Raw genomic sequence first — 25,314 nt, forward strand, 5'->3', positions numbered from 1 at the left:
CTGTGTGACATATGATGAAAAGGTCCATGTCAACTTGGGAATTTTCTCACCCCCTTCACTTAATTCTATCCTAGAGGATAAAAGTTCTTTAGAGATGGGGAAATTATATAGAAAGAGAACTTTTAGAACCTTCCCAAAGTAGTTTTGTTTTCCCAAGGGAGCCAGTTACCACCATAACCTCCACCCCCGCCCCACATCCCAAAAGAGCTATATGGAAACTAACACACAAGACCGCCTAGGAATCTTAGGTATTTTTCTTCCCAACTTTTTGAACCCATTTTACACATGCAGAAACTAAGTTTCAAGCAGGAAATCAAGTGTCAAGCAGTCATTCAATGTTTCATATCCAATTCTGTGACTCTAGTGCTCTTTCTGCCTCTCTGAGAAAAGAGCACGTGCGCGTGCGCGTGCACACAAGCACACACTGCATACACATACTCATTTTGTTCAGGACTGCCAGGGGAACAGACTAAAGCTGTAATCAGCCTAAGCTCCCTGGGGAACACTTTACCATACAGGCATTCTCCACTAGATCCTGGGGGTAGTTATTGTGGTTTCCTTTGTGATGTGTCACTCTACTCCCAAAAATCCCAGGCAACCCCTCTTGAACTACACTCCCCTTTCCATGGAACAGGTGGCATACCTGCGATTCCAGGACATAGATTTGGAAATCACCTCCCAGGGACCAAGGTTGACATTATAAAGAAATCTCTTGAACAGTGGGAGTTTGGGCTACTAAAAACCCTCATTAGTTTGGAAGTCTCAACCCATACCCTCTCCTTCCCCTGTCCAGTTTGATGTCAAGACCCACGACAGAAGGGAAAGTAGGTAGAGTTGGCAATGACTATCCTGACCAGAGCAGGGACACTCAATTCCTTGGAGGTGAGGAGAGAGGAGGGAAGGCAAGGACCCTGCAGTTCCCACTAATTCTTAGTCTGTGTAGTGGGCCCAGAAGCCCCACCCTGACAACCCCCTTGTACCAGTCAGCAAGGAGGGGAGATGATGCCTTTTTATTAAGGTTAACACCAAGGAAAGCATTGAGAAGGAATACACAGAGAAGGAGGAAGGGCACACAAAGTCACCACTCAAGGAGATGGAAGGGAGGCACATCAGTTAAGAACCTCAGGACAGCCACATGCTCCACGCCCTGGTTGGAAGGGAAAAGAGAAAAGGAAAGGGGAAAGCGCCACAATAACCTGGGACTAACAGTAGGGCTTGTAGCCCACTGAACCTAACACCAGAGCCACAGCCCTGCCCCTCAGGGCTCACACACTACTACACAAGTTGACACACATAACACACACAAGACATAATGGAGTTAACAGCGAGAGGCAGTGGGCAGGGACGTATTGACAGGAGGAGCTGAAGTTGAGAGGGAATAGCCAGGAGACAGTTTTTACCTGCCGCCAAGAGTCCCTCAAAGGTCCCCTACATCTGGACTTTTGCTGCGTACCCCCAAGTCTCTGCCTGTGAACTGGGCTTTTTGTTCTCTAAGCCCCAGTGAGTGGATAAAGCAATCCCAGATGAAGTCAGTGACAAGGCAGGATCCGCTCTGCATGCAAAATCCTAGAGGTTGAGCTATTAAGTCTTCATGCACATTGAGAGCCAGCTCCTCCCAGCCCAGGGGCCCTAGGAACCTCATTCACCCAGATTCCTAGTGCTGCAGTTCCCTCCTCAAGCTTCCTTTACCAATCAGCAGCCGCAGAGATCTGTGAAGGGGGAGAGGCTTCTGCAGAGCGCTGAATATCTTGGATTTCAGCAGAAGGGTATATTTTCTGTTGCCAGAACAGAGTAACCCCAGTGCATTAATTTCTAAGCAAATTATTAGAGATTATTTGTCACAGTCCTAGATAAGTCCTTTTTCAGAATAGAAAAAGCAGAATTTTATTTACATAATTCAGGGGTGTTCTCCTGTTGGCTGGGGAAGGGGAAAGGGCAGGGCAGGGATGAAGGGCAGTCCAGAGAAGGGTGCTTTCTCTCCCGGAACCTCACCTTTCTGCAGGTCGTTGTCTCGCTTGGTTAGGCAGAAAGAATTCTCGATGCTCCCAGAGTGCTTTGCCCTATAAAGTCTTTCCGGAGGGAGTCTCTCTCTGCCTGACCCACTGGAGCTGCGGTCGGAGTGAAGCCTGCTGCACCGCCGCCGTTCAGTCCCCTCGCGTCATGCACTTGGAAACCCGAAGTCTCCCCGGGAAAGCAGTGCCCCTTGGAGTCCTCTCACAGGGAGGCTTCGCCTTCCAGCTGCAGCAAGGTGATGTCGGGCAGATCGAGGGGCTCCACAAGTGGTCCGTCCGCCGAAAGGAGACCAGCACAGGGGCTCTGCGGGCGCTCACGGTGACTGGTGGGTGTGGCGGAGCCGGGCATCTCCTTTTCTTCATCGTCCTCCTCCTCGTCCTCAGGATCGCGACCCAGCAAGCCGCTGTCAGACGAAAGGGTCTCCGGCTCCTGGGGGGCGTCGGGGAACCTCCCCTTACCTCCGACCACGCCCAGGCCGCCCTGGCGGGGCGCGGCGGTCATAATCTGGCACATGGAGACGATGGCCCGCTGGTTGGCGCACACGTCGTCCGAGAGCACCTGGATGTGCGAGGCCTGCTCGTCCAGGGCCCCCCGCATGGCTCGCACGTCCTCAAACAGGGCCTGCAGTTGGGCTTTCAGGTGCTCCATCAGTTCCTTCATGCCGCCGTTGTACTCCCCGGAGATCACGTCCCCCACTGCCGGCACAGTGGACACCTCCAGGGGTGCCGGCATGTCGCCGCCGTCCTTAGTCATGATCTCCAGCAGACCGTCCTCCATTGAGCGGCAGAAGCGGGCACTGGCGGCGCTGGGTCGGGTCCAGTCCGGCCTCCGGGGTGGGGGAGGGTGCGCGAAGGGGGAGCGGTCCCGGGAGGGGCGAGTAGGAGCGGAGCGCACCGGCGGCTCCGGAGAGGGCCGGGGAGAGACGCGAGGCCAGTCCCGCGAGGCAGCGCTGGGGAGGCGGAGAGTCGGCCAGGCAAGGACCCGACGACAGTCCCGGGCGGGCGACTCCGGCCCGTCCGGGGCGAAAGAGCCCTGCCCTGCCTGGCCTCCTGAATTGCGCCCTTGTCAGCGCCGCCCCGGGCGCCCCCGGCGGCCAGTGCCAGGCGGCTCCCTGGGTCACAAAAGCGCGGGTGGAAGGGCCGGGGCGGAGGCTGCGGCGAGCAGCGCGGCGGGCTCCGGACTCCCCGCGGCCATGAACCCGCAGAACCCGCGAATGTGGTTGGAGCGTCAGGGGCGGGTCTCCCAGCCGGTCTGAGGATGCTCCTCTGTTTCCAAGGCGACGCACGGTACGTAAATGACGTGTGTCTCCATGGCAACCAGGAAGTGGCGGCGAAATGGGAGATGGTAACGAAGCTGCGGAGGGCTTTTGGAGCCTGACCTGGAGGGTGGGGCGGGAGGGGAAAGGACTCCGCAGCAGCCCCGGCTCAAGCTGGAAAGAACGGGTGGCCGCAGTGTCCGTTAGGGAAGTAGAAGAGCGATTTGCTGCATGAACCCCCTGCTCCGGGAGAGAGCGTGGCGCCCCAGTCTGGTTGCTGGACCCTGAACGCTGCTGCCTTGGAAGGATGTTCAACAGCCCTCATGCCTTTCTAGGAGCGTGGTGTTAGAGCCGGGTCCAGCTTCTCTGTCCTCCAGGTCTCCGAAGGAAGTAAAGAGAGTAGCGAGGCCGACGCTAACAGTCCTAGATTTGATGTGGGGCCCGCGCAGCCCGGGAACCGACCCCGCCCCGCCTTACAGTGCAGAGGCGGGCGAGGATCCCGCGCCGCCCAGGCTGTCGCCTCTCCTGCTGTTTCTGCAGTAAATCAGCCCATCTGTAGCAAACACAGGAGCTGACAAAAGATGGAATCCCCTCCCATATAAGACGTAATTCCTGCTACCCAGGAAAGGGCGATGGGTCTTTTCCAGGGTGGGGACGCAAAGCAGTTATTTTAAGAATGAAAGTTCCATAGGAAAAGAGATTTTTTTTCTCCTCCGTGCCCTCCATCACGGAATCCCCAGTATCTAAAATAGTGCCTGGCACGTAGTAAGTAGATGCGCAAGGCAATTGTAGAATGAATACTTTAGCGAGATCTACTATGTCCTATTCCCTTATCCAGAACCCTCCGGCCCACACAGTGGCAGAAGGTCGGGATTCAATTTGTTTCTGCCACATGTTAATTCAGAGACCTTGACTAAATCATTTACCTGATCTATTAAGAGGTTGGACAGGATAATCTATAATATGTTAAATTCTAACACTGTATTAGCTCACAGGTGGAAGGGTTAACTGTTGACAATGCCAGAAAGGGATGGGTGGGAGGGGTGTGTGAAGATTTCCCATGCTCAGACTCAGTGTCCATGAACATATACACTGTGTCCCAACCTTTGTGACAATTCCTTTACCTACTGGAGGGTGATGTGAGTGGGCAGCAGATGAAGAAAAGCTGATTTAACATATTTGCAGATGTCTTCAGACTGAGAAGCAAATAAAACCTAAGCAGCAGCATACTTACTAATAATGACCCTACATATCAGAGAAGTCAAGTGATAAGCAACCAAAAATGAACTTCATAAGAAGCAATGAATCTGGGGAGCAGAAACAAACATATCACTTTAAGATGGGGAAGTGCTAGCTATGGGTGAGTGTACACTAATGCTTTAACAATAGCAATGTATTACCTCAGTGTTTCCCTGGTTGTAAGCTCTTCTGATGAACAGTGGGGCTAGACCAGAGAGACTTTCGTAGCACTAAAGACTTTTGTAGCACTTTTTTGTGGCTTATACCTGTCTTACTGCTTAAAATAGAAATATTTTTTTAAAAAAAGCAACAAAAAGAAATATCCTAAATTCCCAGCAGAAGACTGTTTAAATAGTCCAAGGTATTGCTGATATAATAAAGAATTATGCATCCCCTAGGAAGTCTATTTCCTAAAACAAATATATGAACAGATTAAAAACATTATAATATTGTGCTCTAAAACAAATTATTCAATTCTATTTGCTTTCTCAGTTCTTCCTTCCTTCCTTCATTCCACAAACCTGTGCGTTCTCACCTTGGTTATCAAGCCCCTCTGCCGTGTGCCCCCAGATAATTCCTAACTCGGGTAGAAACAGGGAGGCTTTTCCCTGATAGGAAAACTAGAAACTGCTTCCAGGAAAACTAGAAACAGAGACAAGATACACACACACACACACACACACACAACCAATAGCTGAGTGTAAGCAGCGTAGGTCACACTACAGCAAACATGTTCTCACAGATTATAGGTTCAGTTCTGCTGTTCATCCTCCACAGGAGACATGTGCTGCAGTCAGAAATGACTATTATGACTTTGCGACTTTTTTCCCCAGACCTTTTACTTCACATGTCATGACCAGCACTTCACACAGATGATTTCATCTCACCAGTTTTTTTTTTCCCTATAAGAAGTGACACTGTCCCCAGTATAAGGTCTCCCAATGCAGCTTTAGCCTTGCATTAAGCATAACCCCCCATCCAGTAGGAGTTGGGTTATGCCATCATACAAGGTCCTTTACCGCTATTGTTGAGGATACCATGTTTGTCAAGACTTTCAGTTTAAGATTACATCATGCTACTCAGAGGCACTGGCCATGAGATCTGCTGAGAGAGTAGGGGTCTGAGCCTTGAGGGAGGAGAAACTACTGGAGAAGCACAAAAGAACATGGGAGACAGATGCAAAGATCAAGGGGTGTGGGTGATCCAGTCAAGTTCCAGGTCAGACATTTGAAAGCCAAGGATAGGTAGGAATTGGGGGCGGGAGGAGGAGAACTGAGCAGCAGTAAGACTTGAAAATATAAAGAGTTGACGATTAGTGTATTTCATCAGGATAGATGAGTTCGGGTATTCTGTGTGAAAATTAGACAAGGAAAAATAAATAGAAGTGTTGAGTTCCAGAATAATAAGGCAAACAGATGCAGAAAGGAAACCAGAGACAGACAGCTGACTGGGTTATAGGATTGGGCCCACTGAACTTCAGTGTCCTAGGGTTTATTGAATGGGTCCATTCCCAAGAAAAATAGATAAACAGGTACCTTGCCCATATCACCAGAGCATTCACACATGACAAATATACCACAACCCCTACGTATTCCTCTTCTGCTTCCTACATTTCCCTTAACTTCTGGGAATCCTCTTAGTTGTTCTATTTCCTTTATCCCAGTCTCACCAGCCAATGAAGGGAAGAGGCTCTGTGCTGCATACAGACAGGTTTCTGTACTAGGTGCACCTAATTCCAAACATCACGGTCCCACTGAAATTGTGGTGATTACTAGTCTCTGCTGTTTTTCTGTCTGGTGCCCAGTCAGAGTTATCTCCAGTCTCTATTTTATACAGAAGGTACACTTTTGCACTGTAAATCCAACAGTCATGAAGATACTCTCTTAACTCAGATCTAGAGTGATCATCAAAATGAAGTACAGTTGATAGGCACAGCCTAGGTGCAATCCCAGACAGTACTCCCCAAATGTAACTTTTATGAACTTGACTGCTTTGTGGCCAATTTCAGCATGATCTCACATTCAAAGAGACATATCCATTAGCCAAAAAGAATTAAAAAACAATTTCAATTTTTAATATGGTGTCTGGGAGAATGCTAAAGGAATTTGCATATTAAGCACAGAGCAAAACATCTTAAATTTCTCTTCCCTGCTCTTTATTTCACACCTTATAGCATAACTGTTGCTGCTATTTTCTCTCCAAAGATCTCAAACTTTCTGGTAAGCTTGAATTTGCTTTTTCACCCTGTTTCTCCCTTCATATCTTAGATGTATATATTCCTTTTCTCTTCTGCAGGTAGAAATTCCTGTCCTTGTTTCCACTCCTTTGAGTCAGTCCCCTCATTATGGTGACCTGTACAGATGCTAGCAGCCCCAGGTATCAATGACAGGGGTGTCCTTCCTAGAGGATAAGAAAGACTGAGAGGCTAAGAATACTCATATTGTGGGCTTTGACTGTCATATTGATTAAACTGGTACTCAGTTCCTCTTAGAAGGTGGTCCCAAGTCACATGTCTAATCTCCTATTATCCTACTCATCTCTTGTTTTCAACCATCATCATATTTCCATCTTCTCCTAGTTTCTTCTTATTAAAAATTAATTCCCTCTTGCCAATGTCATTAGTGGATTTTGCTGCTCAGCAAAATGAGTACCCTCCAAAATAACCTCCAGGTGTGATAGATAAATAAACTGCCCACAATTTTATATTATTAGAATATTGAAATGCCTGTTCTTTAAATTGTAATGAGTTCTACGGGACATAAAGCCTCTCTGCTTCATATTTGTGGACTTGTATTAGTGTTTCAGGAGGATATTCTCTTCACAGAAAAGAGTGATTATGGAGAAAGGTTGTAAGAGATGGAGCATGGAGATGATGCCAGTGCTATAATTTGAGTCTGAGTTCTAACAAAAGAAATAATCAAATATGCAGGAGAGAAGTAAACACTAGAAATAATTTCTTTTTTTTTAAAGATTATTTTTATTTATTTTCACATACAAGAACAGGGGTATAGGCCAGAGGTGCAGGGGGTGAGAGGATTCACCAGAGACACAGTGGGCAGCAGAACAGGTGGATCCACTGAAATGCACTGCAGAGGGGAGCTGCAAGCAAGACAGTAGAGGTCTGCTGCACCATGTGGTCAGCTCCCTGGTGGGGGAATCTAACACCTGCCACAGTGGCTGGTGATAGCTTGAGAGTGCTGAAACTTAACACCCTGCACCCCCAGGGAAACCCTAGAAAGAATTTCTTGGTAGATTTCTAGCTCTGAGACAAGCTAGCATGGAGAAAAGGGAACAGCTTGTTCCCTGGTTCCACTGTGAGGGCTAGAGGCAGGATGACGCATTTAAGCAAGAGTTTTTAGGACTTTTTGAGAGTGATAGATATGTGAGAAGAAACTGAATCTCTTTTCCATGAGGTATTGAAAACTGGGAGAGCCCTACTTGTCTGAGTTCAACTCATAAAGAAATAGATTTATTTATCCCTGAGACTGACTCTGTGATATTTTAGCACCATACTGCCCAAGTTGTAACCATAAACCAAAATTTCATAGAATCCTGGAGTGATTGTACACATTTTAAAATACGAAAATAATCATACTTGATAACCATGGGTACTTCTCAAATCCATATCCTTCTCCCCATTTCTGCAAACAGCACCACACTCAGGCCCTTATTCTTTCATGCTTGGAGGAGTGTAATGGCCCCCTTTCAGTCTTTCACCTGCCCCTGCCCTTCTTTCTCCTCCCTGTGCATTCATTTCCTCACAGCGGTCAGAAGAATCTATCTAAAATTCAGATTTGGGGGCCTCCCTGGTGGCCTAGGGGTTAAGGCTTAGTGCTCTCACCATTAAGGCCTGAGTTCCATTCCTGGCGCAGCAGACCTCTCCTGTCTCACCACTGCTCTTCTCAACAGTGTATTTCAGTAGATCCACCTGTTCTGTTCCCCACTCTGTCTCTGGTGAATCCTCGTCCCCCTCTCCCCACACCACCTCACTTCTGGCCTACACCCTAGTTCTTCTACATGAAAAATTTATTTATTTAGAAATTAATTAATTAAAATGCAGATTTGAACCCTTCCACAAACCCGCTTAAAATGTTCCCAAGGCTTCCCATAGGCTTGGACTTGATTTTATTTCACCACTTTTGCCTCACTCTTTAAGTTCTGGATGCACAAATCTGCTTATAGTTCCTATTTAGTCAGCCTTTATGCCTCCCTACTTGCATTCATGCTGTTCTCTATGTTTAAATGTCCTCCTTTCTGTCTTTTCTTCCATCCTTTAATTAATTATGAATGTAACACAATATATAAAAGTAAATAACCACACATGTACAACTTAATGAGTAAAGACAATACCTTCATAATCACTACCCAGGTCAAGAAACAGAATATTGAATCATCTCCTCTGCCCCTCCCCCACCCCTGTGATGCAGTCACAGTTTTCTCCCCTCTGTGGTACCCACTATCTTAATTATTGTCTTGATAAAAACTTCCTTGTTTTCTGAACACTATATGGAGAAGATCACAATGCATTTATTGTAGCGTTTCCGTAGTGTAGTGGTTATCACGTTCACCTCACAGTGCATTTATTGTCTGAACTTTGTGTGATTTGAATCACTATTGTTCTGTGACTCTATCTTGGTAAAAATCATCAATGCTACTGGGATTCCTTTGTTTTATTCTTTTCCGTTGTTCTACTATATTTCATTGACATAAATATACTGTGATGTGTTTACCTGCATTCTACTGTTGATCTACATTTCAGTTATTTTCAAATTAAGGCTATTACTAGCAATGCTACCATGGCTGTTCTAGCATATGTCTCATAGACCACATAGGTTTTTCTGAAGTTTATCCACATGAATGGACTTGCTGAATCATAGGATACACTCCAGATTCTCTCCAGGGCCTCCTATTGTCAGACTTTTCATTATTAATTTGTTCTCTGATGTAATTCCAAGCACCTAGAACAATGCCTGCCTCATAGTAAGCCTGCTTTAAGTTATTTGTTGAGTAAATGAATATTTCTTTATTTTCAAAGGTGAATTTCCCATTTATCTTTTTGGTATTAATAGCTTCAAGCCACTATAGTTGAAGCACTCATCCTTGTAATTTCGACTTTTCAAAATTTGTTAAAACTTACTTAATAGACAAATTTTTGCTTGTAATTGTGACATATGCATGGTGAAAAAATATGTCCTTTGGGTTTGTTGGGTGCAAGATTTGACATGTCTATTAGTATAATTTTTTTTAATTGTAGACTATAACATTTTTCTAGTCCTAAGTGATTTTTTCTACTTATATTATAAATTATTAAAATGAATTCATTATAATCTTCTACTATGCTTTAATAGCTTCTGCTTTGTATATTCTGGTCATACATGGTCAGTGTAATTAAAACTTTAAATTGTCATATTTTCATGGTGATTTGAACCTTTTTCCTCATTGGGTGGTTTTCTTATTCACTAATAATGCCTTTAGCCCTAAGCCATTTTGACTAATATTAATATAGCTGCATCATATATATATATATTTTGATGGCTGCACAATAAATTCTTTTCCATTCCTCGACTTCCAACCTCTGTTTCCTTAAATTTTAAGTATGTTTCTGGTAGACAGCGCATAGTCACTTTTCATTTTGCTTTGTCTTTTATTCATATTGGCATATCTAGAGCATTTACTTAAATTGTATTTAATACTAATACAATTAATTAGTATTAATACAATTTTCAATTTAAGCAAACTGTATTTGTGGATTTATCTATTTCTCACTTCATATATTTTGGAGATTTTTTATTACATATTTAATAATTAAGACTTGCTATGTCCTTTTTTTGAATTGACTGCCTTATTGTTATGAAATGAGCTTTCTTTTTATTAGTAATATTCATTCCTCTAATATTTACTTAGTCACATATTAATGAAGCCATTTCAGCTTTTTTAAATTAGTATTTGCTTGGTATGTCTCTCCACTTTTCTTCCATATGTCATATCGTCGCCTTTCAGATTGATTTCCTTTTGACAAAATATGCTTAGATCTTATTATTTTTATTCAACCTGAGCTTCTTTACTGTTTAATGGTACGCTTACACCATTTTATATTTATTAGACTCATTGATTTGACTAGATTTCAATTTGCCCTCTTACAATTTGTTCCATTTATTTATTTATTTATTTGTTTGTTTTTAAAAGATTTATTTATTTATGCACACAAGAGCTGGGGTTTAGGCCAGAGGTGGGGGTGGTATGAGAGGACTCCTCAGAGACAGAGTGGGGAGCAGAACAGGCAGACGGACCAAAATACACTGCTGAGGGGAGCAGGGGCGCGTCAGGAGAGGTCTGCTGTGCCATGTGGGTCACCTTCCAGGCCAGGGATGAACTTGTGCTGCAGTAGCTGCTGATCACTGCACAGTGCTGATGCTTAACCCCTTAAGCCATCAGGGAGGCCCAAGGTATCCGTTTTTATTACGTTTAGCTACTATGGAGTTTGTCTTGGTGTACAGTATAAGCTACGGATCCAATTTTACCTTTTACCAAAAGAAACCCCACTGTCTCCATTTATTTAAAGGGACTTTTTCATTGTTTTGCAATGTCTTTACCATATACTTAATTTCTTTATGTATCACATTAATGTTGACTTTCTTTTATGTTCCTCTAGCATATCTGTCCATTCATGCATCAATTCAACATCATTTTGTTTATGAAGATCTTATAATATTCTAAGTGTCTGATAAGACTAGCTTTTCTTTGCTCTTTTTCAGTTTTTCTGTATATTCTTGTTTATTTCTTCATATGAATTTAAGAATCAATTTGTCTAACTAAAATAAATATATAAATAAATGAAAAAATTATTGAAAATTTTATTAGAATTATGTTAAATTTAAAATTCATTTAGGGTATACCTTACATTTGCTTAAATATACTTTTGTGTATTTTGGAGGTTGTTATAAAGTTTTCCTCATAGAGTTTTATATATTTCTTATTAATTTTTTTCCTAGGAGTTTTCTAATTATGGTTGCTACTATAAATGGGATCTTGATTTTTTTTAAGATTTATTTATTTATGCATACAAGAACTGGAGTATAGGCCAGAGGCGGGGGGGATGGGTGGGAGGGGTGGGAGGATCCACCAGAGACAGAGGAGGGAACAGAACAGGCAGGCTGAAATACACTGCTGAGGGGAACAGCGAGTAAGTCAGGAGAGGTCTGCTGCGCCAGGTAGGTTGCTCCCTGCCGGGGGGAACTCATGCTGCAGTGCCTGCGAATTGCTTCATAGGTCATGTCTTAACCCCTTGCGCCACTAGGGAGGCCCAAGGGATCTTGATCTTTTCTGATATTCTCTTCCCCCACCCTGACCCTTTTATGTTATTTTCAAACTGACTCTTCTTTGCATCTGTAAAGCTTATTGACTTCTGTTAATTGCTTTTACATCCTTGCTACCTTACTGAATCGGATTTTGTTTGCAGTAGTTTTTCCAATGATTGCTTTCATTTTCTAGATACATCATATTCTGACACAACACACAATTATCGGTTATATATAGAAACACCCGTCAATTCTCATATACCTAATTGCTCTCTCTGTAGCGATGCTGTGGCTACCACCTCTAACACCATGTTAGAGTAATGGTGGCCATCCTTGTTTTGTCTCAGACATCAGCGGGAATGCAGTCAGTGTTTTCCCATGAAAATATGTGAGCAGCAGAATGATAAAGAAGATGCTTCATAATGTTTTAAGAAACTATTCTTGTATTCCTTTTTTGGAAAGTTATTTTTATTATTTTTATTAGGAACATATCTTGAATTTTCTCAAGTGTTTTTCCAGCATGTATGGAGATAATAATTTCTTCTTAAAATACTATTATTATGTATGTCCTAACATACGACCATATTCATATTCCTGAAACAGTTTCCACTTGGTCACAACATATCATGCTATTTGATTATATTTGCTAGTATTTTTGCATTGATATTCCTGAATGAGCCTCTCTTTTTGTTGGCTGACAAGCAAGTGCAAGATGTGCAAAGTTTATTTATAATTTGTTTAGTTGTCTTTTTTTGCACATCTGCATTCTGGCCAGAAGGGACTTTGAGATCTTTCCGCAGCACCTGAGCATACGCGGGCTCTGTCCTCCTACAGTAGCTCTTCTTAGTCTCAATCTCAAAGCCAAACTTCCCTTTGGAGTCAATTGCCGGCTCACTGTGACCTGGACATCAGATGAAGGTCAAAAGTGCCATCATTTTCACAGATGTGTCAGACGTGAGTGAACATTTTCCTTCCTAGTCCCCGTCTCTGGCGTGGTGCCAGACATGGCAGCGTCTCTTCTGCGAGGACCCTCCCTCCGCCAGCCGCACCTACTGCAGTGTCACTCAAACAGGCAGGTTTTGCCAGCTCGCCAACGCGGCCCTCCCTGGAGAACGTGTCGTCGCAGCCGACTGGAAAGACGACCTGGTTTAATCTCTTCAGCTGCTGGATCTGTGCGGCGTCAGGTCTCCCAGCTCTGTCCGCCACCTTCAGCTTTCCCGCTGGCCGAGGCCGCGGTTGGCCGAGGCCGCGGTTATCCGCGGTACCAACGCCATTGTTGCCTCCGCCTGAGCTGTCCGCGCCTGGGCTCCGGCCCTCGGCCCACAAGCGGCCTCCTGGCTCCGGGCTGTGAGCAGAGCCGAGATCCGGCCTGGAGAGCCGGTCCCGTGTCCTCCGCGGGCGGTGGTGGGCGGGGGCTCCAGAGTGGCTCCCGCCCCCGCCAGGCCCCGCTGTGGGATCTTAGTCAGATTTTTAATTCATTGTTTGAGTTTTGGAATAAAACTAAGATTATAGGTCTTTAAAGTATCCCATTTGAAGCCATCTTGGATTTGGGGAAGACCTAGAGAAAAATACTCTATCCGTTCAGAATGTTTCAGCAGAATGGCTAATCTAAATAAACTGTGCCTTCTTTTTCCTAGGGGAAAATCTCCAACCTTTCTTTACCTTATTTACTCCTTCTAATCCTTCAAACCTTTGCTCAGTCATAATCTCCACTACAAAATTTTCTCTGTATCCCCTCAGGTTATGCTAGAGTGGTACTTTTCTGGGCTCTTGCTAAGCATTGTTCATTCTTCCATGGCCATATTATATTGAAATGATCTAGTAATGCCATCGTTATCCCCCATTAGCCAAAAGTTTTTGATGGACAAGGATCCTGAATTGCCTCCATTTTCTTATTAATGGAGAAAATGGTTTGCAAAGTTGTGATTTAGAGGTGTAGGATCTCCCACCTTCAAGTGTTGTTACCACACCAACCCACCACCAAAACAATAATCCTCCAACATTGTCCATTGTCCTCCGTCGCCTTTTGTTCTTACCCCCTTCTCCAACCCCTCCCTCTCTGGTAACCTCAGTTCTACACCCAGATTTCTAGAGTTTGTTATTGGTTTGGCATTATCTGACACTTTGTAACATCATCCAGTATTTGTCTCTCTCCTTTTGACTTATTTCACTTGGCATAATCCCTCCAGTTCCATCCATGTTCTCACAAATAGTAAGTTGTTTGTTTGTTTTTGATGGCTGAGTAGTATTCCATTGTGTATACAGACCACATCTTCCTGATTTATTCATCTGCTTTTGGGCATTTAGGTTGTTTGTATAACTTGGCTATTGAAAATAATGCTGCAGTGAACATAGGAGTACATATTTCCCTTCAAATTAGTATTTTTGTATTCCAGTCTGCAGTGCCAAACACAGTCTCTGACATATAGTAGAAGCCTCAATAGGTATTTGATGAGCTGATCTTTAATTAAATCTCTCTCTCTCTCTCTCTCTCTCTCTCTCTCTCTCTCTCTCTCTCTCTCGCTCATTCCTGTTTTTGTAAGTGGCTCCTCAGTTCATCCTGGAGTTCACAAAAAAAATCTATTGAGTCCTTCTTGATAAACCTTATCCCATTATCTTCAATTGTAACCTATCACCAAATCTTATCAATTCTGACCTTAAAATATTTCAAGTTCATTTCTTTCCCTTTCAATGGCCACCATTCTTGTCCAAGACTCCATTATTTCTTGCCTATTTTATTTTCCCTATTTTAATGCTTGTTCTACCTCTTCTATAATTCCTGCTTCAATAGGTAATCAAAGTAAGTCTTTAAAAACACAGATGTGATCATGACATTTGCATAAAACCTATCATTAACTTCCTACTCTTTGGGGATAAAGTTTAGAATTTTTAACATGTCCTTTAAGATCTGAAGCATCTGAAGCATCTGAAGCATCCCTACTTTTCCAGCCTTAACTTCTGCCCCTCACTTCCTTATCATTCTGCCCTCTTTCACTTCTTCCAATTTTCTAAGCTCTTTGCTTCCCAGGGACTTTGAATACCCTTTCCATTAGTGGGAGGACCACTTTCAATACTTCCTTCATATCTTTGATCTGGTTATACTCCCTATACTTCTTTCACATCTTTTCTCTGGTTATATCCATTCATCTTCCAGGCTTGTGCTCAAATAGGTTTTCCTTGAAATTCCAATCTGATTGAGACCCTCTATTAAGTCATTATATTGCCCTCCATACTTTCACTGTATATAACATCACTTTTGTAATTATTTAGGCATTCAAAGGTGAATGTTTATCCAATGTTTATTTTTCACACTAAGCTCTCATTTTTCTGTAAGAAGGGACATGTTTATCTTATTTTCTGCTGGATCCTTAGCATCTATTCCAGCAAACAGCCCAGTAATGGGATTTAACAAGTGTTGAGTGAGTAGGTGAGTGGATGAGTGGGTTGGGTGGGTGGATGGATGGATGGAAAAAATTTTAAACTAGCTGCAAATTCCCAAGGAGCAAATATTCTATTTTCCCTCCAGGGGGAGACATACACTCACAAAAAAATAGAATAGGTCTCAACAGAGCAGAAAATTCTGAGATGAACTATACTTTGCATCCTAATCCCCTGAAATTTATTCGCAGAATCTAATCATTTCTTGGCTAGTAGGGCTCTCCAGATCAGTCAGGACCACTTAATAATACCAGCAAGTGGGCATTTCTTCTATTAATTTTCCTCCCTGAACAAGTTTACAACTGCCTTGATGTATAATTTAGCTACAATTGCCCATAGTCTTGGAAAATAGTATCATGTATGTGCATTTAGATTTTATTGTTAATTTTCCTGTTTGTAGTTTCACTATAACTTTTTTTTTTTTTCAAAACTCCTCAGGCCATCTTTCTCTATGAAGACTCAAAATGTTTTAAAATTATTCTGATAGCAAAAAATATCAGTATTCTATAGGGTCAAAAATAAAATATTGATGAAAAGCTAATTTTTAAAAAGTGATTTCTAAGTTTCTGAGGGGTGTTTGGGGAAAGTTAAAGGAAAAAGCGTGGATTTTGCATATTAAGAGCATGTTTCTGCCTCTAAGTGTTTTTTTTTTTTCTTTTTAAAAAAAGATTTATTTATTTATGCATACAAGAACTGGGGTGCAATCCAGAGGTGTGTGGGGTAAGAGGATTCACCAGAGTCAGAGTGGGGAACAGAACAGGCAAACTGACTGAAATATACTGCTGAGGGGTGCAGTGGGGGAGTCAGGAGAGGTTTGCTGTGCCATGTGGGTCACCTCCCTGGCTGGGGATCAAGCTCATGCTGTAATGGCTGCGGATAGCTTCATGGTGCTGTGTCTTGACCCCTTACATTACCAGGGAAAGCCCTCTAAGTGGTTTCTGAAAGTTTTATTTAATGCTGATGACTTGTCTCCACCAAATTATTTTCTTTAGGACAAGGTTTAAGTGTCTAAAAAGTTTCATGAGACTTTATACTATAGTTTTCTGAACTTGTTATTCCCTTTTCCTTTGCTTTATTTCCAAAGTTCTCTTGCAATTTTCCTTTTAAATATATCTGTGACTTCTTTCTCAGGATCAGGGACTGGTATGTAGAGGCATTTTCACTTTTCTTGTCTTTGATCAGTCAATTCATTTTAATTCAATTCAGTTTGCTTGTATCTAATACCTACAGTGTGTTTGGGAGGGTGCTAAGTGAGTGCAGGAGCCCTAAGTCTCTGCCTAGAAGGTGCTCACAGTGTGGCTGGGAGATAACCTCCTTAAGTAAGTTCAAAATAATACAATATAGTTAAGAAACAACATTTCACAAATGTGACAAAACCATTTTCATAAATGTGATCTAAATTTTGTAAAATTAACTCTTGCAGTAGGTGCTGTTACTTTATTTTTTTATTTTTATTTATTTATTTTGTGGGACCCTCGCCGGTGGCCGGGGATCAAACTGGCGCTACAGAGGCTGCAGGCAGCCTCGCAACCCAGCACTCAACAGCTGCACCACCAGGGGAGGCCTGGTGCTGTTACTTTAATCCTTTATACAGATCAGTAAACTGACTCTTAGATAATGTATCCTGCTTAGATGGGTGAAGTAAATAGAGCTACAATCAGAGTTGGATACCATAGTACTTGTATGATATTACATTGTTTTTAAAATAAGGAATATGCTAACCCTGAAAACTAAAGAAATTCAGAGTAAAGTAAAAACATTCTATTATATTAATGAAGGACACTTCAATCTTTTTTTTTTAACCCTACTTTATTAATTTTGACAGTTCCACTCTCTCTCCTTTGCTCATAATCTTTCCGGTGGTTTGTTTTTTCTTTTTCTTTGATGATAGAAAAAGAGTTTATCTAGAAAGAGTCCCTTTTGAAGTCACCTTTCTCTAGTAAGGGTATCAGGAAAAATTTGCAATTAATATTAGCCAAGTGGTCCCTGAAGAAGAAAGGAGGATTTTTAGACAGAAGAATAATTGATGCTTTCTGGCTGAGGCCAGAAAACTGTCATGAGAGGCTTCTTATTACCACTTAGGGAGGTTGCAAGGAGAATTCTTGTCCTCCAGCACAGTCACTATAGATAGAGGATCTCACTCAAAATCAGGAAGGGTTTAGAGCCAGTAGGTAAAGAATGATTTTTTTTTCTATTCCAAAAAAGCTGTGGCCATTAGGTAGTTGAGAGGTTTAAAGAGTAACACCCAAATCTGTAACTTGGGAGACCTTGGTGGCATCTATCCTCAAAGAAATAATATACATTAGAAAGTGATACCAGCAGTCATTACAAGCAAAACATCATCATCAAATTTCTAGTTCAAGTTTATGCCAAGATCTGAAAATAGGAACACTAGTTGTACTGTCAATCAATGCTACCTAAGGAGCAGTTCTGCTGCTGGAAAGAAGAGCTGGAGTTATCAAGGGAGAAGAGGAAAAATAATGACCTGAAAGTCTAATGAGAGAAAACAAATTAAAAAAAAAACCAACTTATGGAATCACTTATAATCAAAACATTAACAAAAATAAGAAATGAAAAAATATAAAGTCCAGAGTTGGGGTGCTGAATACAAGATTCATGGAATGTGATCAAAACACAACTTCATTTTTTGGTTTTTACCTTCTTTAAAAAATATATATTGGGATGAGGAAATCTTCCCCTTCCCCTTCCCTTGAATTGGGTAATTTCCCTGGTTTTTGGTTTATTTTTCATTAATTGAAAATCCTTTAAGAAACAATCAGTATAGGGGTCCCACATGGCGCACAGACCTCTCCTGCCGCCCGCTGCTCCCCTCAGCAGTGTACTTCCGTCCTTCTGCCTGCTCTGCTCCCCACTCTGGCTCTGGTGAATTCTCTCACCCTTCTCACTGTACCCTGTGCATGTATAAACAAACAAACAAACAAATAAATAAATAAAACATGCCTCTCTAAAAAAAAAAAAAAGAAACAATCAGTATACGCAAAAGAGACTCTTAATTTAGTATTAGAATGTTTCCAGGTTCAAGACCATAATCAAATATTTCAGTCTTCATTCAGAAGTTTAGGCTAAGACTTCTCTTACTCCCAGACACAAGGCTGCCTGTGGCTGGCAGCTGTTTGCCTTCAAGCTTTCTCCTCAACTTACATCTTCTTCCCACTAGCTGTTATTTGATCTGCTGTATAAAAGTGGTAGGAGGGAAGACAGCTAAGGGGATAGGGAAATTTTTTTTGATAGCAAGGGTCAGTCTCCCAACCCCTGATAATAAGAATACCTGAGTCTAGCAGATGGTTTCAGTTGATTCTTTTTCTAGTCTGATGTTTTTAAAGGTTTTTTTGGCGATTCCAACCACCATAGACCTCGTAAGTCCCTTTGGTATAAACAGGTGTAACCATCCCTGTGGGTCTTATGATTTCTAGCTTCTGGTCACTGGATCTTTGCACAACTCTAGACAGCCTTTTGCATGGACAGAGGGCAGCTCCATGTTACCTACTATGTGGGCAGCACTACTTTGTTTATATATTAAACATTCCTACTAAATATGGTAATGCCGGTGGATCCCTATGCAGCTAGCTCGACTTTGTGACTACTGCCTTCTTTATAGACAAAATTTCTGGTCCAGTTTCTGTGTTTTAAACAATGAGTAACAGTTTCTGAGCTCTCTGGTCCCACAGAAAGTCTTCTTTAGGATTGAGGAGAAGAATTCAACTCCAGCGCGGCCTTTCCCATTAAGTGGAACAAGTTGGAATTCAACAGCACAAATGTCTCACCAAGAAACCTCTTTATAAACCCTCCCTCTCTATGCTCTCATCGTCTCCACATTGACTTTGTACAGAAAAATTATATTGAAGTATAGTCATCTTTAATTGCAATTGACCATTTGCAAATCTGTCTCCCAACCCCTGATAATAAGAAAATATGTCTCCCCATCTGGCTTCCCTACACTGCTGAGCACAGTGTCTTGAAAGAAGTAGATAACCAGTAACGTTTGATGAATGGATGAATGAGTGGGCCTAAAAGTACTTTGGTCGAGCTTTACATTCTGAGACACTATAAAATTGTATGTATAGTCTATCTTATCACTGTCTGGAGAATCTATTCATTCCTGCATTTGTAAGATACTAGGAACTTCCCAGAATTTATATACCTTAGCATTTGCCAATCAACATCTTGAGAGCTGAGAAGACAACATGGGGTTGGGGGGGGGGGGAGGAGAAATCATCTTTTACAGGAAGAAATGGATAAACATGAGATAGTTCAGGTTTTTAGAAAAGTTATGGGATGTCAAATCAAACCTCAGAAAAAGAAAATTGCCCCAAATCTTCAGGAAATGAGGATATAGTTTATATCAAAAACCTAAAGCTGAACAAAACAAAGAAACAAAAAATTTGTGTTTTTTAATTTTTTTTACATCATTTTTCATTTTTTTAAAAAGATTTATTTTATTTATACAAGAGCCAGGGTACAGGCCAGATGCACGGAAGGTGAGAGGATTCACCAGAGACAGAGGGGGGAACAGAACAGGCAGATCTACTGAAATACACTGCTGAGGGGAGCAGCTGGCTAGTCAGGAGAGGTCTGCTCACCTCGTGGGTTGCTCCTAGGCATTGAGGATCCAACCGGCACTGCAGAAGCTGTGGACAGCTTCACAGCGCTGTGCTCAACATCCTGTACCACCAGGGAGGCCCTACCATTCTTCATTTTAAACAATATTTGCTTACCGCCCCCTCCCCCCAGGTGTAGTCCCCCTTCCCCAAGGCACCTGTGCACCATCACCACAATCCCCTGTGCTCCTCCCTCCCTCCTTCTAATCCCTCTCCCTCCTTCTCCCCTGCAGTATGTCTCTGATTTATAATTGTCTGTTTTTGCTTTGTTGTGTTTTGTATTGTTATTGTTTTTACACTGATGGGTTCCCCTATATTCCTGCTATAAGTGAAACCACTATTTTTCTTTTTCCTTCTGGCTTATTTCACTGAGCATAATTCCTTCTAGCTCCATCCACGTTGCTGCAAATGGCATGAGTTTATCTTTTTTGATTGCTGAATAATATTCCATTGTGTATATATATATATACCACATCTTCTTGATCCAGTCATCCATTTTTGGGCATTTGGGTTGTTTCCAGGTTTTACCTATTGTAAATAGTGCTGCAATAAACATGGGGGCAGAGGTGTTCTTTTAAATCAATGTTTTTGTGTCCTTTGGGTAGATCCCTAGGAGTGGAATTGCCAGGTCATATGGTAGCTCCATTTTTAGTAGACTGAGAAACTTCCAGACTTCCAGCTTTCCATAGTGGTTGGACCAGTTTGCACTTCCACCAGCAATATAGGAGGATTCCTTTTTCACCGCATCCTCACCAACATTTGTTATTGCTAGTTTTTTTGGTATGTGCCTTACTGGTGTAAGGGTTTTGTTTGTTTTTTTTTTAAAGATTTATTTATTTATGCATACAAGAACTGGGGTACAGGCCAGAGGTGCGGGGGGTCAGAGGATTCACCAGAAAGAGTGGGGAACAAAACAGGCAGATCTACTGAAATGCACTGCTGAGGGGAGCAGTGGGCAAGACAGGAGAGGTCAGCTGCGCTTGGGATAACTTCACAGTACTGTGCTTAACCCCTTGTGCCACCAGGGAGGCCCAGAAACAAAAAATTTGATTTAAAATATTTGACAAATGTTAACGAGTTAAATATAGGTGATGGATATAAGAACTGTTCATGCTACTATTCTGTCTAGTTTTTTTTAAATAAGTTTAAACATTTTTATAATAAAAATAACATGAAAAATTGAAGCTGAGAATCATCGTTATCTTTATACTATTTCAGAAAGTAGCCATCAGACGAGGCAACAGTGGAACCAGAGCTATGTAGCTCTTGCCATCTTATAATTAAGCCCTCACAGGTCCTATGAATATAGTAGGATGATAGCCATAAAGCTGTTCTTATTTGTGCTAGAGAGTAAGAACTTTCGAAGTAGGATTTGTTTGTTTGTTTATTCATTTCTTTATTTTGCTTAGGAGTTAGGTAGAATCAGAATTTATGAAACAGAAGGATATTTAGAGATTTCACCAACCCTCTCACTTTATAAATGAGAAAACAGATGCCCACAGAAATGAAATAATCATCAATCTCAGAGTCAGGACAAAAACCTAGATCTTCTGTACTCTGGTCTCTCTACTACCCCGACTGGCACATAACAAGAACGACACAGTACGGAGAGCACACTTCAGGTGCAGCCCTTCCACTTGCTGGGTCCTTAGACTATCATTTTTTGCTGTGTGCAGACAGGAACCTCTTCTTTGGTCCAGTGAATTCTCCGAGACAAAGCAGTGGACCCACTAGAGCTAAACATTTCAGTAAGATGAAGACCAGAGAAGCAGCCACCAACTCCATCAGTCAGTTGTGTGAATTGTGTTCAAAAACTACGGATAGTGTGAGGCAAAGCATCACCTTACTGGATCCAGAAAGAGGAAGACAGCAAGAGTGGGCCCACGGCATCATGGAATGCAATGTATTACATCTCGGCCTCTCACCTCATAATTCTCAAGCTAAACTGGTTCCAAGGCAATTCAGGAGAAAATATACCACTGGATTATTATTGCGAGCCACATAGTTCTAGACACAGGGATGGGAGTATGAGAGATACCATCTGAAAGTAGGTTAGATCTGGACAAGACAGGTAGGTGGTGTGATTTTTTTCTCTGTGATCTTCCCCATTGGTGATGGTAAGACTTAGATTTACAGAAGGGAACACCCCTCCCCCACTCCCACCCCCCCATTTTGGATCAGCACCAACACATCTATCTCTTGTCCCTTTGTTTGGAGATTTATTTTTATTTTTTAAAAAGATTTATTTATTTATGCATTCAAGAACTGAGGTACAGGCCAGAGGGGGTGTGTGTGTGTGTGTGTGTGTGTGTGTATTCACCAGAGACAGAGCCAGAAACAGAACAGGTGGCGCTTCTTGGTGCTGTGCTTTAATCCCTTGCGCCACCAGGGAGGCCCTGTTTGGAGATTTAATACACCTTAGGACCCTACTATGGGTTTCTGGTTTAGAAGTAATGGAGGTATAATCAGACTGTTCCATTTACTTAACTAATCAAACACCTTGGAACTCAGAAGAGCCTCACACCTCAGCGAGGGTCTGAGTTCGGTTCCCCATTCCCCCACATGAAATGTGTGGGTTCTGCTTTAGTCTCAGGATTAGGTTTTGATGCTTAAAGCAAGCTTATGGGGTGCTCTTCGTTAAACAGGCTTCCTGGCGGAATCCGCGCTTAAAATCTCAACAGCGAAGGTCAGCAAGCTTAGCTGTCCGCCGAAAGTGCCACGTTTCGCGCGCGCGCCAAGCTTCTACCGGAGGTGAGAACTTAACCGGCCCCCACACCAGGGTAAGCGCCGAGGGCGTCCCACGAGACTGCGCAGGCGCATCCCGCCCGGGGACACTCGTCAGTGCGCAGGCGCCATCCAGGCCGCTCTCCACATCCTGTAAACAGAGGGACCCGCCGGAGACAACTTCTGCTTCCGGGTCACGCCTTGACAGCCGCTCTCCCGGCCGGTCTCTGCCCAGCGGTTCGGTGAGTGCGGCCCTCGCTGCGGTCCTGTCTGCAGCCAGGTTCCCCAGCCCGGGACACCGCGCCCGCTAACGCTCCCTCCATTCCCCACTCAGGGTCCGCGAGCTCTCGAGGCTGAGACGTCGTTCCGGCCTTGGCGGGGACCGGGGCGGGGGTCGGTTCTCTCCTGCGCTCCCCTGGCGCAGATTGCACGACCCCCTTTCAGTGCCCGCACTGGGAGACCTACCGGGATTGCTGCGATCTTTTGGAAACCTATGCGGAAAGCGACACCGCGCGTCCCAGGATTCCGTGCCCTTGCCCGCCGCCCCCAGCCTTGCGGGACGAAGCTGCCGAGAACCCTCTCCCCGCAGGTGCGCTGGGGTCGGGGCGCCCCTAGCTGGGCGGAGGGCCTCCCTCGTCGGCACCCGAGCTGTTGAGTGCCGCCGCTCTCCCGCTGTACTTCTGACTTCATAATGAAAGCCCGTTGGTGTTTTCTCCGGATCCAAAGTGAAAGATAACGGGGAAGAGAGAACCGTCAGCTCCTGCAGAGGAGTGAGGCCGCTTGACAGTCAGATCGTCTCGGGGTCGCTGTCTGGAGATAGATCGCGGGCGGATTTCCTTGACCCTTCCTGACAGTGAATGTGGCCTGTGTGCTCCGAGTTTCACTCTTCACCAGGAGCTGCGAGGCCGCAGCAGGGGACCTCCGGTCATATTCTGCCTGGCGGTCAAAAGCGCCCCAAAGATGATCGTAGGGTTAGAGTTTTCACAGTCTCATGGTTCAGAAACGGTTAAGCCTTCCATGTTAGGCTCTGCCTTCTGTCCCATTCTTGCAACCGCTAACTAATGCTCCTCTGCTTTTTTCCCTTGCAACAAAGAAATATAAGAAACCCCTGTGTTTGAGGAGGTTAGCGGCTGTTGGAGAGATTAAGACATAATGCTAAGTCTAAACTATCTAGGAAATTTCGGACATTTTGTCTGTCTTTAGGGAAGGCATACTGTTGTCTGAGGTTATTCATCATTCAAGTGGGGACTAATAGCCAGTTTGAATCATTGATACTTATGAATTGAATGTTTCAAAATTTCATTCTCAATTATTGTATGTATTTTAAACATAAATGGCTACTGATCAGAAAAATAGAAATTAGAATTTATTACATAAGGGAATAATGTTACAAAAAGCAAAAATTACACAGTATGGAATTACCAAAATAAGTAAGAGTTTCCCCATATTAATCATCACATATATAATTACTGCAATTTTTAAATTTCTTAAGATTCAAAGTAATAAGCTTTACATTGGTTCAACAATATTTATTGAGAAACTCATGCACCAGGCACTATTGAAAATAACATTGTGTTTACCCCCAGGGATTCCTGAACAGTTACGCCTAGACAGGCTGATACTGCAGCACAATATCTTTGCTTAAGTTTTGATATATACTTTTTTAAATAGAAATACTACTCCTTGTTTGCTGTAATTTTAAATGTTTCCCAACTAGTGCATGGCTTGTAATCAGTCAAAACTTTTATTATAGTTAAATTTAAGTGTGTTGTGTTATTTCCTCTTCCTTCCCAGAGCTCTGTCATGTTGTATTTCAACATTTATTTGCCCAAATCTGTTTTTCAGTTGTCATGAACAGCCAATTACTAAATTTTTAGTTCTTTTTGTACTCTCAAATCTGCCTATTTGCCTACAATATCAATCAATGGTATTGGTGTGAACTTTAAAATTTATATAGATGACACCAGAGTAATTATAGTTTTGTGTCCCTTCCATGTTTTATTTTTTTAATTAATTTTTTATTTATTTATGCATACAAGAACTGGGGTATAGGCCAGAGGCGCAGGGATTCACCAGAGACAGATTAGGGAGCAGAGCAGGCAGATCTATTGAAATACACTAGTGAGGGGAGCAGCAGTTAATGTTAGGGGGAAAAGGCAGTCCCAAAGCTAATTCCATACAGGCTTTGTGGACTCCACCCCCACCCCAGTGTTAGGGGGAAAAGGCTGCCCCAAAGCAAATTCCATACAGGCTTTGTGGACTCCACCCCCACCCCAGGTCAAAGCCAAAGACACTGGGAACTCCAAATCCCATCGCCACCAAAGGGAAGGTGGCTGAGACCTGAGGGTGGGGTTAAGCAGCCAGGTGGATACAAAAGGCAGACACGTGGGCTTTGGGGGCGCTCTCCATTTTGGGGGCCCTCGGCCAGCTCGCGGTGTCCGTCTAGCTCTGAGAGTGACTTTGGGGTTTCCAGGTCGTCGGATCGGGTAGGACGCATTAAAGACTTTATTTCCCTATTTTCTCCCTGAGTTGTACATTTTCCTTATTTCTTTTTCTCTTGTAAATAAACCTTTTATTAACCCTTTTGCGTGTGTCTGTAGTAGAGTATTCATAAGTCCTTTTAAAGCGCGCGGGTGAGGACCCACAGCCAGGAACCCGTTTAATATCGGGGTTGCTCTATAACATTAAGACAGGAGAGGTTGATGTGCCATGTGAGTTAGCTCCCTGG

At 43.1% G+C, this 25,314-nt stretch overlaps 2 protein-coding genes and 1 pseudogene across 3 annotated transcripts in view; 1 reads left to right on the plus strand and 2 right to left on the minus strand.

The window, feature by feature from the left end:
* Positions 1–979: 979 nt before the first annotated feature.
* Positions 980–2,867, minus strand: CCDC184 (coiled-coil domain containing 184). The gene has a single exon (XM_037515264.2). It carries the CDS (start codon positions 2,788–2,790, stop codon positions 2,215–2,217), a length of 576 nt encoding a protein of 191 aa, XP_037371161.1. The 5' UTR covers positions 2,791–2,867; the 3' UTR covers positions 980–2,214.
* A 327-nt stretch (positions 2,868–3,194) lies between these two features.
* ASB8 (ankyrin repeat and SOCS box containing 8) overlaps positions 3,195–25,314 on the plus strand; it is a 28,810-nt gene continuing 6,690 nt past the window's right edge. Inside the window, exons 1-3 of one of the 2 annotated variants that reach the window (XM_037514154.2) lie at positions 3,195–3,299; positions 22,508–22,828; positions 22,921–23,175. The gene's annotated coding sequence lies outside the window, so the exon portion shown is untranslated. The remainder of the gene's footprint in view (positions 3,300–22,507; positions 22,829–22,920; positions 23,176–25,314) is intronic. The other variant, XM_037514155.2, reaches the window with a different exon arrangement.
* Positions 12,365–13,509, minus strand: LOC119246958 (N-alpha-acetyltransferase 50-like; annotated as a pseudogene).

Source organism: Talpa occidentalis, unplaced genomic scaffold, assembly GCF_014898055.3.
Source record: "Talpa occidentalis isolate TD23 unplaced genomic scaffold, MPIMG_talOcc4v2.1 talOcc4.16, whole genome shotgun sequence".
Classification (NCBI taxonomy): Eukaryota; Metazoa; Chordata; class Mammalia; order Eulipotyphla; family Talpidae; genus Talpa; species Talpa occidentalis.

Bases quoted from the DNA above. Each gene is read 5' to 3' on its own strand.
- CCDC184 (XM_037515264.2), bottom strand. From the start codon at position 2,790: ATGGAGGACGGTCTGCTGGAGATCATGACTAAGGACGGCGGCGACATG.